The sequence below is a fragment of the Jaculus jaculus genome, chromosome 6 (assembly GCF_020740685.1).
Source record: "Jaculus jaculus isolate mJacJac1 chromosome 6, mJacJac1.mat.Y.cur, whole genome shotgun sequence".
Classification (NCBI taxonomy): domain Eukaryota; kingdom Metazoa; phylum Chordata; class Mammalia; order Rodentia; family Dipodidae; genus Jaculus; species Jaculus jaculus.
The window spans coordinates 93,116,945-93,129,574 of NC_059107.1; the positions used below are offsets into that span (position 1 = coordinate 93,116,945).

General features: G+C 41.6%; 1 protein-coding gene across 3 annotated transcripts in view; it reads left to right on the top strand.

Moving 5' to 3' along the window:
• The window catches only part of Larp4 (La ribonucleoprotein 4), a 68,787-nt gene that overhangs the window by 18,107 nt on the left and 38,050 nt on the right, over positions 1–12,630 (top strand). For 2 of the 3 annotated variants that reach the window (XM_045152006.1, XM_045152004.1), the window contains exons 2-4: positions 14–158; positions 2,060–2,215; positions 6,088–6,163. In XM_045152006.1, the coding sequence (XP_045007941.1) occupies positions 14–158; positions 2,060–2,215; positions 6,088–6,163 (377 nt within the window). The remainder of the gene's footprint in view (positions 1–13; positions 159–2,059; positions 2,216–6,087; positions 6,164–12,630) is intronic. The other variant, XM_045152005.1, reaches the window with a different exon arrangement.

The following is a 12,630-nucleotide window of genomic DNA, read 5'->3' on the forward strand; positions in this document are numbered from 1 at the left end:
TTTGATTATTTAGCAGGTAACATCTAAAGGGACTGGGTTGAATCCTAATGCCAAAGTATGGCAAGAAATTCCTCCTGGAAATTCTGCGGCCACTCCTGGAACTGAAAGCTCTTGGCATGAAACAGCAACAGCTGCCACATCAGGATCTCATCCTGAGTGTAAGTTCTGAATATCTCATTTGAAAATTGAATTTTCTTAAACATATGACTTTAGGTTATGTTCTTTGATTATTTGACGTGTTGGTTAACTTTTTGTCACTGGACAAAAGACCTGACAAAAGTCAATTTTAAGGAAGAAAGATTTGACACATGATTTAGAGGTTGCACAATGTCATAGCTGGGAGTCTATGGTGAAAACAGTTTCTCACCTCATGGTTCCCAGGAAACAGAGAGAACTACAGGAAAGGGTTCCAAGGCATTCCCACAGAGACCTCCGTCCTTTCAGTTAGATCCCAGTTTCTTAAGTTGGCCTCACCTCATAATAGCTCATTAAATTATTAGCCACTCAGTGAACTAATAATATTGATGTCATTATAGGCTTCATGATGTAATCACTTCCCCAAGGCCCCACCTCTAAACATTGTTGCAATAAAGGACCAAGCTTTTATCACATGAGCTGTTGGGGGGGGTCATCCAGATCCAAACCAATGATAAAATATATTTATAAATGTTTAGTATAATATATAGTATAGGAGCCGGCCGTGTTGTTTACGCGTTTAATCCCAACACTTGGGAGGCAGAGGTAGGATCACCATGAGTTCGAGGCCACCCTAAAACTACATAGTGAATTCCAGGTCAGCCTGAGCTAGAGTGAGACTCTTTGGATCTCATGTCTAGCCTGTTTATAATGTATTTATCATTTGTAGTGTGTTATTCATAAATTAGGATTTTTGAGGTTTTTTTTTTTTTTTTTTTTTAAATAGGGTCTCATTCCAGGCTAAGGCTGACCTGGTACGGGGCTGAACCCACATCATTCTTCCTTCCTCTCCCTTCCGAGTGCTTGGATTAAAGGCATGCACCACCACCTCCTGCGATAAATTAGGGGTTTTTTTTGTTTGTTTGTTTGATTTTTGTTTTTTCGAGGTAGAGTCTCACTTTAGCCCAGGCTGAAATGGAATTCACTCTATTCTGAAGGTGGCCTAGAATTCAAGGCAATCCTCCTCCTTCTGCTTCCTGAGTGCTGGGATTAAAGACGTGCGCCACCACCCCAGGTTTAAATTAGTTTTTTTTTGTTTTGTTTTGTTTTTTTCAAGGGAGGGTCTCCTTCAACCCAGGCTGACCTGGAATTCACTATGTATTCTCGTGGTGGCCTCAAACTCTTGGTGAATTTCCTACCTCTGTCTCCGGAATGCTGGGATTGAAGGCGTGCGCCACCACACACAGCTTAAATAAGTTTTAATCTGCCTCATTGCTCTATTTATTCACTGTTCTTAGGCAGCCCAGATGATGTCTTAGTGCTTGTTTCTTCCATCAGTAAAACAGAAATAATGGAAAATAATAATTGCTTTCAGCATAGCATTTTCAGAACACTAAGCAAGGTAGATATATGGAACTGTCTGACACAAGTCCTAAAAAAGTCCTATGTAGCTTTTGCTTACTGTTGATAATGTTAGCTTATTCATAGTGGCCAATACTTATCTCCCTTCATTAATAACTTTTTGTGTTATTGTTTTTTCGAGGTACAATCTCACTATAGCCCAGGCTGACCTAGAATTAACTATGTAGTCTCAGAGTGGCCTGGAACTCACTGTGATCCTCATACCTTTGCCTCTCACGTGTTGGGATTAAGTGCTGCCACCACTCCTGGCTGTTTCTTGGTCTTTTTAGAGGTAGAGTTTCACTCTAGAACAGGCTGACCTGGAATTCACTCAGGGTGTCCTTGAACTCATGGAGATCGTCCTGTGTCTGTCTCCCAAGTGCTCGGATTAAAGGTGTGTGCTACCATGCCCTACAATAACTTCGATTTAAACCAATGGGTATAATTTCTTGAAATTTTGCTATAGAAGACAGATTGTTCAGGATTCTTGAAGGTAGGATTTAATATCTTTTCTTTAATGCAGGTAATGCAGAACTTTCAGAAGATATGTGTAAGGAATATGAAGTAATGTATTCACCATCGTGTGAAACCACAAGAAATACTACAAACATTGAAGAATCAACTGATGGCATAATTTTAGGACCCGAAGATTTGAGTTACCAAATATACGATGTTTCTGGTAACCTGTCATTTCACTGCTAAAATAAGAATTTAGTATCCTAGGCCCTCCCCCATTATTGTTTTGATAAACATGGTATTAATTTGTTTTCTTCTTTGATTAAAAAATTGTGTTATACTATTAGTCAAGTGTTACAAATACTGTTGACTAATGCCAAACAGGAACTTGGTTATAAAAAAATAATCTTTGCCGGGCGTGGTGGCGCACGCCTTTAATCCCAGCACTTGGGAGGCAGAGGTAGGAGGATTGCCATGAGTTCGAGGCTACCCTGAGATGACAGAGTTAATTCCAGGTCAGCCTGGACTAGAGTGAGACCTTACCTCGAAAAACCAAAAAAAAAATAAAAAAAAAAATAATCTTTATGCACAAGGGGGCACATGCATCTGGAGTTCGTTTGCAGTGGCTGGAAGCCCTGGTGCGCCCATTCTTTCCCTCTCTCTCTCTCTCTTTCTGTCCTCTCTGTCTGTTGCTGTCAAATAACTAAATAAAAAAAAATTAAAAAAAAAATCTCTATTCTTTGAAATTCAATTAAAGAAAAGTATGAAATAAGAGATATCTGGAAAAATACTGAAAAGATCCTCTCAAAGGATTTTCTTAGTTAAGGTCATTGCAAGTTGTATCAGTTTTCCTATCACTTTTGCCAACCAAAAAAAAAAAAAAAGATGCACTGGAGAGATGGACTTAGTGGTTAAGGCCTACATAACCTAAGAACCCAGGTTCGATTCTCCAGGCCCCACGTAAGCCAGATGCACATGGTGGTGCATAAGTCTCAAGTTCATTTGCAGTGTCTAGGGGCCCTGATGCACCCATTCTCTCTTGTTTTCTCTCTGTCTTTAATAAATAAAGGCAAATCTTTTTAAAAACTTTTTTTTTTTTTTTGTATTTTCTGCTTTTTGAGGCTGGGTTTTGCTCTAGCTCAGGCTGACCTGGAACTCATTATATGTATGTAGTCTCAGAGTGGCCTCGAACTAGTGGCAATCCTCCTACCTCTGCCTCTCAAATGCTGGGATGAAAGGCATGTGCCATCACCTTTGCTAAAAAGCGTGTTTTGTTTTGAATGTCTTAAAACAAAAATGATAGGCTGGCGAGACAGATCAGTGGTTAAGGTGCTTGCCTAAAAAACCTAATAACCTTGGTTCATTGCCCCTGTACCCAGATGCACAAAGTGGCACATGTATCTGGAATTAGTTTGCAGTGGTAAGATGCCCTGGCATGCCCATTCTCTTCCTCGAATAAGTAAATAAAATATTTTTAAAAAGAAACAGGGCTGAAGAGATGGTTTAGCATTTAAAGGTACTTGCCTTTGAAACCTAAGGACCCAGTTTCAATTCCCCAGTACCATTGTAAGCCAGATGGACAAGGTGGCACATGTGTCTGGAGTTCATTTGTGGTGGAGGCCCTCATATGCCCAGTCTCTCTCTATCTCCCCCTCCCCCCGTTTAAATAACTAAAATATAAAAATTTTAAAAACAATGGGCAGAGAAAGTACTTTCCACACAATATAGAGCAACCTGAGCAAAACCCATGGAACAAGTCTGAAGTCACAGGGCGTGGTTGCACACGCCTTTAATCCCAGCACTCGGGAGGCAGAGGTAGGAGGATCACTATGAGTTTGAGGCCACCCTGAGACTATATAGTGAATTCCAGGTCAGCCTGGGCTAGAGTGAAACCCTACCTCGAAAAACTTAAAAAACAAAAAAAAGTCTGGAGTCATGTGGACTTCTAATCCCATTGCACTGGTGCTGATAGCCAAGTGGGAGGCAAAGACAGAATTACTTAGAATTTCAAGGTGAACCCAGCAAAAAAAAAACAGCAGAATCCAGAGCCAGAAACCCTGCCTCAAATGAGGTGGACAGTTGGGACCAACCCTGTATTTGTCCTATAACCTCTGCATCTATGCTGTGTGGCATATGCATACCTGTACTTAACACAGTTACACAACAACAAACATGAAAAACCATGGCAGAGGCAAAAAGCTTGAGGAATCTTTGAGCTATATAATAAAGTGTCTCTCTTGTTTAAAAATTAGAGAGCCAGGGATGGAGAGCTGACTTGGCAGCTAAGGAGCTTTCTGGTGAAGCCTAAGGACTCAGGTTTGATTCCTAGTACCCACGTGAGCCAGATGTACACAGTGGTACATGCATCTTGAATTCCTTTGTAGTGGCTAGAGGCCCTGGTGTGCCCATATTCACTTCTACCCTCCCTCCTCCTCCTCTCTCTCTGCCTGTTTCTCATTCTGTTTAAAATAAATAATTTTAACATAACAAAAAAAAAAATAGAGGCCTGGAGAGATGGCTCAGAAGTTAGCACTTTGTGCATAAGCATGGAGGTTGGAGACCCCTGAATTAGGTTACCCAGAACCCACATAAATAATCTGGGTGTGGGCATGAGCAGCTGTAACTCAATCCTATGGGGATTGGAGAATCACTGGGGCTCATGAACTGTCAAGATCTCCAGAATCAGTGAAGAGACTTTATCAAGGAAACAAGGGAGTCTGGAGAGATACCTTAGTGGTTAATGCGCTTGCCTGCAAAGCCTAAGGAACGAGATGTGATTCTCCATATGCATATGGTGGCACATATATCTGGAGTTCCTTTGCAGTGGCCAGAGGCCCTAGCACACCTATTCTTTCTCTCTTCTGTCTCTTCATATAAATAAATAAATGCATACATATTTTTAAAAATCAAGGAATGAAGGAAAAAGGATAGATAGAATCAAACGAGCATGACTAACATCAAATGTCCTACTGATAAAGGTGATGTAGTTATATATAAATATGTTTCTCTTTGTACACCTCATTCCAGTCATCAGGTTTAGACTACTATTAATTAAGTAGTTAGCACTTCTTTATTTTTCTCCCGAGGCATGGTTTCACTTTAGCTCAGGCTGAGCTGGAATTCACTGTGGATCAAGGCTGGTCTTTTATTATTATTATTGACAACTTCCATAATTATAGACAATAAGCATAATTGCCTCGCCTCTCAATGTCCCCTTCAGAATCCAACTCTCCATTATATCCCTTCCCCCTCTCAATCAGTCTTTTTTTAAAAATTTTTTTTTGTTTATTTGAGAACAACAAAGAGCCAGAGAGAGAGAGAGAAAGAGAGAGAATGAGTGTGTCAGGGCCTCCAGCCACTGCAAACGAACTCCAGACGCGTGCGCCTCCTTGTGCATCTGGCTAACGTGGGTCCTGGGGAATTGAGCCTCAGACCGGGGTCCTTAGGCTTCACAGGCAAGTGCTTAACTGCTAAGCCATCCCTCCAGCCCCTCTCTTATTTTGATTGTCATTAATTATCTTTTCCTGCTGTTGTACTGGTCCTATATAGGTAGTTCCAGGCACTGTGAGATCATGAGTATCCAGGCAATTTTGTGTCTGGAAGATTGCATTGTAAGTAGTCCAGACTTTCCTTACATTCTTTCCACCACCTTCTGCAATGGATCCGGAACCTTGGAAGGTGTGATAGAGATGTCTCTGTCATTTATTAGCACCATGGAGTTTAGCACATTTTTAAATAGAGGTTAGGTCAGTATTTCATAACATAGTAGCCAAGTGGTTTTCGGGATTAATGATCATATATTTTAAAAAAAACTTGTGTAATTTATTTTATTTATTTGAGAGAAAGAAGAGGCAGAGAAAGAGAGACAGACAGACAGACAATGGACCCACCAGCATCTTCAGCCATGGCAAATGAACTCCAGATGCATGTGCCACCTTGTGCATCAGGCTTTTATTATGTGGTTCCTGGGGAATCAAACCTGGATACTTTGGCATTTCAAGTCAAATACTGTTGTGACTTCTGAATGTAGTATTTGAACTTTACCACTTATTATTCTTGATAATAATCCTTCCATTTCTTGTTTTCTGCCACCAGGAGAAAGCAGTACAGCAATTTCTACAGAAGATTTAAAAGAATGTCTGAAAAAGCAGTTAGAGTTCTGTTTCTCAAGGTATAAAATCATTTTTAATTGATATTCTCCTTTGCTTAGTTGCTTGGTTATTGTTATAAAATACTCATGAAGTAGATTGTAACAATGGTGGTTTTCATTTCCTTTCAATAATACATTTTCGTATAACTCTTTTTTTCAAGGTAGGGTCTCGCTGTATCCCAGGCTGACCTAGAATTCACTATATATAGTCTCAGGGTAGCTTCTTAACTCACAGTGATCCTCCTACCTCTGCCTCCTGAGTGCTGGGATTAAAGGCGTGCGCCACCATGCCTGACCTATTTTGTTTTTTAATTAATTTATTTAGAGAGAAGAGAGGAAGAGGGGAGGGAGGGAAGGAAAGAAGGAAGGGAGAAAAGCAGATAGAGAGAATGGGTTGTTCAGGGCCTCTGGCCGCTGCAAACAAACTCCATACACTATGCTCTACTTTGTGCATCTGGCTCTCTTGCATCCTGGGGAATTGAACCTGGGTTCTTTGCCTTATAGGCAAGTACCTTAACTGCTGAGCCATTACTATGCCCTGGCTTATTTTTTATTTGTGTGTGTATATGTGTGTGTGTACATATACCAGTATATCTTTTTGCTGCAATGAACTCCATGTGCTTGCACCACTTTGTGCTTCTGATTTTACATGAGTTCTGAGAATTAGAACCTAGTCTGGCAGGCTTTGCAAGCAGGGGTTTTCAGAGCCATCTCCCCAGCTCCAAGTTGTACCATTTTGCTTCAGCTTCATGTGGACTCTGGGAAATTGACTCAGGGTGGGTAGTAGGCTCTGTAAGCAAGTGCCTTTGACTTCTGAGCTACTTCTCCATCCTCTTCAGTATATATTTCCTTTAAGTGACATTAGGCCTAACTGGGATTTTTAAAAAATACATTTATTTATTTATTTGACTGAGAAAGGGAGGGAGGGGAGGAGAGAGGGATAGAGAAAGAGAGAGAGAGAGAATGGGTGCGCCAGGGCCTCCACCTACTGCAAACGAACTCTAGACGCATGTGCCTCCTTGTGCATCTGGCTAACATGGTCCAGGGGAATCAAACTTGGGTCCTTTGAGTTGCAGGCAAACACCTTAACCGCTAAGCCACCCCTCCAGGCCTTCAGTATATTTCTAAAGTAGAAAAAAATGTAGGATTGTGTTTTTTGGTTTATTTTTAAACCCTTAAAAAAATTTTTGTATTTATTCATTTATTTGACAGAGAAAGAAAGACACACAGAGAAAATGGGTGTGCCAGGCTTCTAGCCACTGTAAACAAACTCCAGACACTTGGCACCCCCTTGTGCATTGGGCTAACACGGGTCCTGGAGAATCAAACTTGGGTCCTTTGGCTTTGCAGGCAAATGCCTTAACCACTAAGCCATCCCTTCAGCCGGTTTTTTGGTTTTTTGAGGTAGGGTTTCACTCTAGTCCAGGTTAACCTGGAATTTACTTTGTAGTCACAGGGTGGCCTCGAATGCATTGTGATCCACCTACCTCTGCCTCCCAAGTGCTGGGATAGTATTTTTAAAATTTATTTTATTTAAAATAATTGTGTGTGTGTATGGGTGTGCTAGGCAATCTTGCTGCTGCAAATGAAAGCCTGTCTTGGTTTGTGTGGCTGATGAATTCAACTTAGATCATCAAGCTTTGCAAAGAAGCTACCTGAGCTATCTTCCCAGCCCCATGATGTGTAGTTTCTTAGCTAAAGTGTAGTCTTTTTTTTTTTTTTTTAATTATTGTTTTTGCAGGGGGTTAGTAGTACATGCTTTTAAATATTTTTGTTGATTTGAGAGAGAAAGGAGAAAGAGAAATTGGTGTGCTGGGGCCTCCGCTGCTGTAAAAGAACTCCTGACATATGCACAACCTTGTGCATCTGGCTTGTATGGGTTCTAGGGGTCTGAATCTGGGTCCTTTGGCTTTGGAGGCAAGCACTTTAACTGGTAAGTCATCTTTCCAGCCCTAAAAGTATAGTCTTCAGATGAATTCTTCAGCAATCTATTCTCAGTGAAGTTTCTTTCTCTCTACTTTTCTTAAAAAAAATATTTATTTATGAGCATTTATGAGAGATGAAAGAGAGAGTAGGCATGCCCTGGCTTCCAGCCATTGCAAATGAACTCCAGATGCTTGTGCCTCCCTGTGTATTTGGCTTTACATGGGTTCTGGGGGAATCAAACCTGTGTCATTAGACTTGGCAGGCATGCCCCTTAATTGTTGAGCCATCTGTCCAGTTCCCTCTTTATTAAAAACTTTTTCTAGAGCTGGAGAGATGGTTTAGCAGTTAAGGCTTAGTGGTTAAGCCTACAAAGCCAAAGGACTCAGGTTCAATTCCCCAGGACCCACATAAGCACAAAGTGTCACATGTTTCTAGAGTTCATTTCCAGTGTCTGGATTCCTGGCATGCTCTTTCTCTCTCTCCACCTCTTTCTCTTTCAAATACATAAATAAATAAAAAAAATACTAAAACGTTTTCTATTATTAAATTAATTGAATTTATCTAAAACCAGGAGAAGGAAAGTCCATGTTGTCTGACAGCCCATATAGGGTAAAAGAGAGAGAAGAAAGAAAAGAAAGTATAGGGAACTCTTGCCCTTGTGCATGTGGTGTACATGGGTACTGGGGAAATAAACCTGGGACTTTGGGTTGTATTGACATCTGCAAAGCCATCTCTTTAGCCCTCTACTATTAAAAAAAAATTTATTGACGGCTTCAATAAGTATAAAAAATATCCCATGGTAATTCCCTCTCTGCCTCCACTTTCCTCTTTGAAACTCCACTTTTCATCATATCCCTTCCCCCTCTAATCAGTCTCTTTTATTTTGATGTCATGATCTTATTGTGATGGTCTTTTGTAGGTATTAGCCGGCACTGTGAGGTCATAGATATCGAGGCCATTTTCTACTGTTTTCCCCCACTTACATTATTCAGGTCTTGTGTAGGTAGAGTCAGCCACTGTGAGGTAATGAATGCCACAGCCTCTTTTTTTCTAGAAGAATGTATATCAAAGCGTCCTCAGGTCCTGCGTGGTGGTGCATGCCCATAATCCCAGCCCTCGGGAAGCAGAGGTAGGAGGATTGCCTTGAGTTCAGGGCAGCCTGGGCTCGAGTGAAACCCTACCTCAGGGAGGGGGGTAACAAAGCACTCCTTTTGGCTACACCTTTTTTTTAACCTCTTCTCCATTGTATGTGAGTCTTGAAGGTATCATAGAGATGTCTCACTTAGTTCTGAACACTCCACTGTCACTTCTCAGCAAGTTTGTGAGATTTGAGTCACCCCAGTAATAACTACCATCTGAAAAGAGAAGCTTTTGTCACCATAACATAGGGTAGTTTGGTGGGCATAATATACCCATTTAGCCTGGGAACAGTAGTAGTTGCCCCTTAGGGTTTGTGATTTCTCTAGGCATAGGGTTTTGATTAGGTTTTTAGTACCACACTCCTTCCATTGGAGTAGGTCTGAAGTCTTGTCCAAGAAAGTTAGTTTCATTCATAACAGTCATGCCACCCTAGCACCTGCTGGCACATTTGGCCTACGCTGGCCAACTGTAGAGCTTGCGGGATCCACTGCTGGTAACACTTGTGAGTCAGCCTGTGAAATGGTTGGATTAATGGCATGCACCACCATGCCTGGCTAGATCATGAAGGCTGTTTGGCATAGAAACTGTTATTGAGACTAGGGAGATAGCTGCACAAGCATGAGGTCCTGAGTTTCTCTAACCAACCTAAAATGCCCAGGTATGGTGGCATGCACCTGTGATCTGAGCACTGGGGAGGCAGTGCCAAAGAATCCCTGGGGCTCAATGGCTAGATGGGCTTGCAGAATCAAGGAATTCTAGGTTCATAGAGGTTAAGGCACTTGCCTGCTAAGCCAAAGGACCCAGGTTCAGTGACCCAGGACCTACGTAAGCCAAATGCACAAGGTGGCACAGTGTGTTTAGAGTTGGTTTGCAATGGCTGACGGCCCTGGCACACCTAGTCTGTCTGTCTCTTTCTTTCTCTGCCTTTCTCCTCACAAATAAGTAAGTAAATAGAGTTAAAAAGCAACCGGGGAAGACTTCCAACATCAACTACTGGTATCCACATACAACAAATGTAATTGTCAAATGAAAATAATGAATAACTTAATGGAATAAAAGTAAGGGCAGAGGGGCTAGAGAGATGACTCAGCAGTTACGGTGTTTGACTGTAGAGCCCTTTGACCCTGGTTGATTCCCTAATACCCACATAAAGCCAGATGCAGATGTTGGCACTGGGGAGGGAGAGGTAGGAGGGTCACTGAGAATTCGAGGCAAGCCTACATAGTGAATTCCAGGTCAGTCTGGAATAGAAGAGCATGACAAAAAAAAAAAAAAAAAAGACAAAAAAAATTTTTTTAAGATCAAATTCTGGTCTTATTTTTTGTTATTTAAAATTTTAATTATTATTTTTTAAATTTTTTTTGGTTTATTTTTTATTTGAGAGCGACAGTACAGAAAGAGGCAGAGAGAGACAGAGATAGAGAGAATGGGTGCGCCAGGGCCTACAGCTACTGCAAACGAACTCCAGATGCATGCTCCCTCTTGTGTGTCTGGCTAACGTGGGTCCTGGGGAATTGAGCCTCGAACCAGGGTCCTTAGGCTTCATAGGCAAGTGTTTGACTTCTAAGCCATCTCTCCAGCCCTAAATTTTTTATTTTTGAGAGAGAGGGGAAGAGGTAGACAGAGAGAATGGGCACATCAGGGTCTTGTAGCCGCTGTAAACGAACTCCCGACATTTGTATCCCCTTGTGCACGTGTGTGACATTGCACACTTATGTCACTGTGCATCTTTATTTATGTGGGACCTGGAGATTCAAAATGTGTTCTTGGCTTTGTAGGCAAGTACCTTAACTGTTAAGCCACCTCTTCAGCCTCCAAGATTTTATATGTAATACAAATATATCTTTTTAACTATACCTTGAGAAATACATCATCTGAACTTAAATGTACATTTTATGTTATACTATTCAAACATGCTAATGATAACATGGAAACAGCCAGGTATGGTAGTGCACACCTTAAGTCCCAGCCCTCGGGAGGAAGAGGTAGGAGTATACCCATTATTTCAAAGCCATTTTGTGAGTTCATAATGAATTCCAGGTCAGCCTGGACTAAAGTGAGGTCCTGCCTGAGAAAATAAAGAATGCAAACAAAGATGGCTTAGTTAGTGGTAAGGTGTTTGTCTGCTAAATCAAAGGACCCAGGTCCAATTCCCACATGAGCCATGTGCACAAGGTGGTACATGTGTGTGCAGTTTGTTTTCCGTGGGTAGAAGCCCTGGTGTGCCCATTCTTAGTCTCTAATAAATAAATCAAAATATTTTTTTTAAAGATTTATTTGTTTGTTTTTTGTTTTTAAGGTAGGGTCCTACTTTAGCTCAGGCTGACCTGGAATTCACTATGTATCTCAGGGTGGCCTTAAACTCACCTCAATCCTCCTACCTCTACCTCCATAGTGCCGGGATTAAAGGCGTGTGCCACCATACCCAGCTAAATATTTTTATTTATTTATTTATTTATTTATTTATTTATTTATTTATTTATTTATTTATTTATTTATTTATTTATTTGAGGCAGAGAGAAGGAGGGAGGGAGATATAGTGGCTGGGTATGCCAGGACCTCTAGCCACTGCATATGAACTCCAGACACATGCGCTACCATGTGCATCTGGCTAATGTGGGTTCTGGGGAACTGAGCCTCGAACCAGGGTCCTTAGGCTTGACAGACAAGCGCTTAACTGCTAAGCCATCTCTCCAGCCCTAAAATATTTTAAGTGCAAACAAGGCCTGGGATGGTAACTCATGTCTATAATCCCAGGAAACAGGAGATTGAGGTAGGAGGATAGCTGTTGTATGTTCAAGGCCACCCTTAGCTAGAGTGAGAGACCTTGTCAGCCATAGGCTTTTTTTTTTTTTTTTTTTTTTTTGGTTTTTCGAGGTAGGGTCTCACTCTAGCCCAGGCTGCCCTGGAATTCACTATGGAGTCTCAGGGTGGCCTTGAACTCACAGCGATCCTCCTACCTCTGACTCCCATGTGCTGGGATTAAAGGCGTGCGCCACCACGCCCGGCGGCTTTTTTTCTTTTAATTAAAAAAAAATTATTTATTTGGCTGGGCATGGTGGCACACGCAGAAGTAGGAGGATTGCCATGAGTTCGAGGCCACCCTGCGGCTACATAGTAAATTCCAGGTCAGCCTGGGCTACAGTGACACCTTGCCTCTAAAAAAAAACCAGCTGGGTGTGTTGGCACACACCTTTAATCCCAGCCACTGAGTTCAGCCCGATACTACTATATATTGAATTTCAAATCAGCCTGGGGCTAGCAGGAGACCCTACCTGGAAAAAACAACAACAGAAGAAAAAACACACAAAACGAAAATGCATTTGGGGCGACGGCTCAGCAGATAAAAAGGTTTTGCAGAGCAATTATGGGGATCTGAGGTCCTGATTTGCCCTGATTTTAATTCCCAAGCACCCACAGAA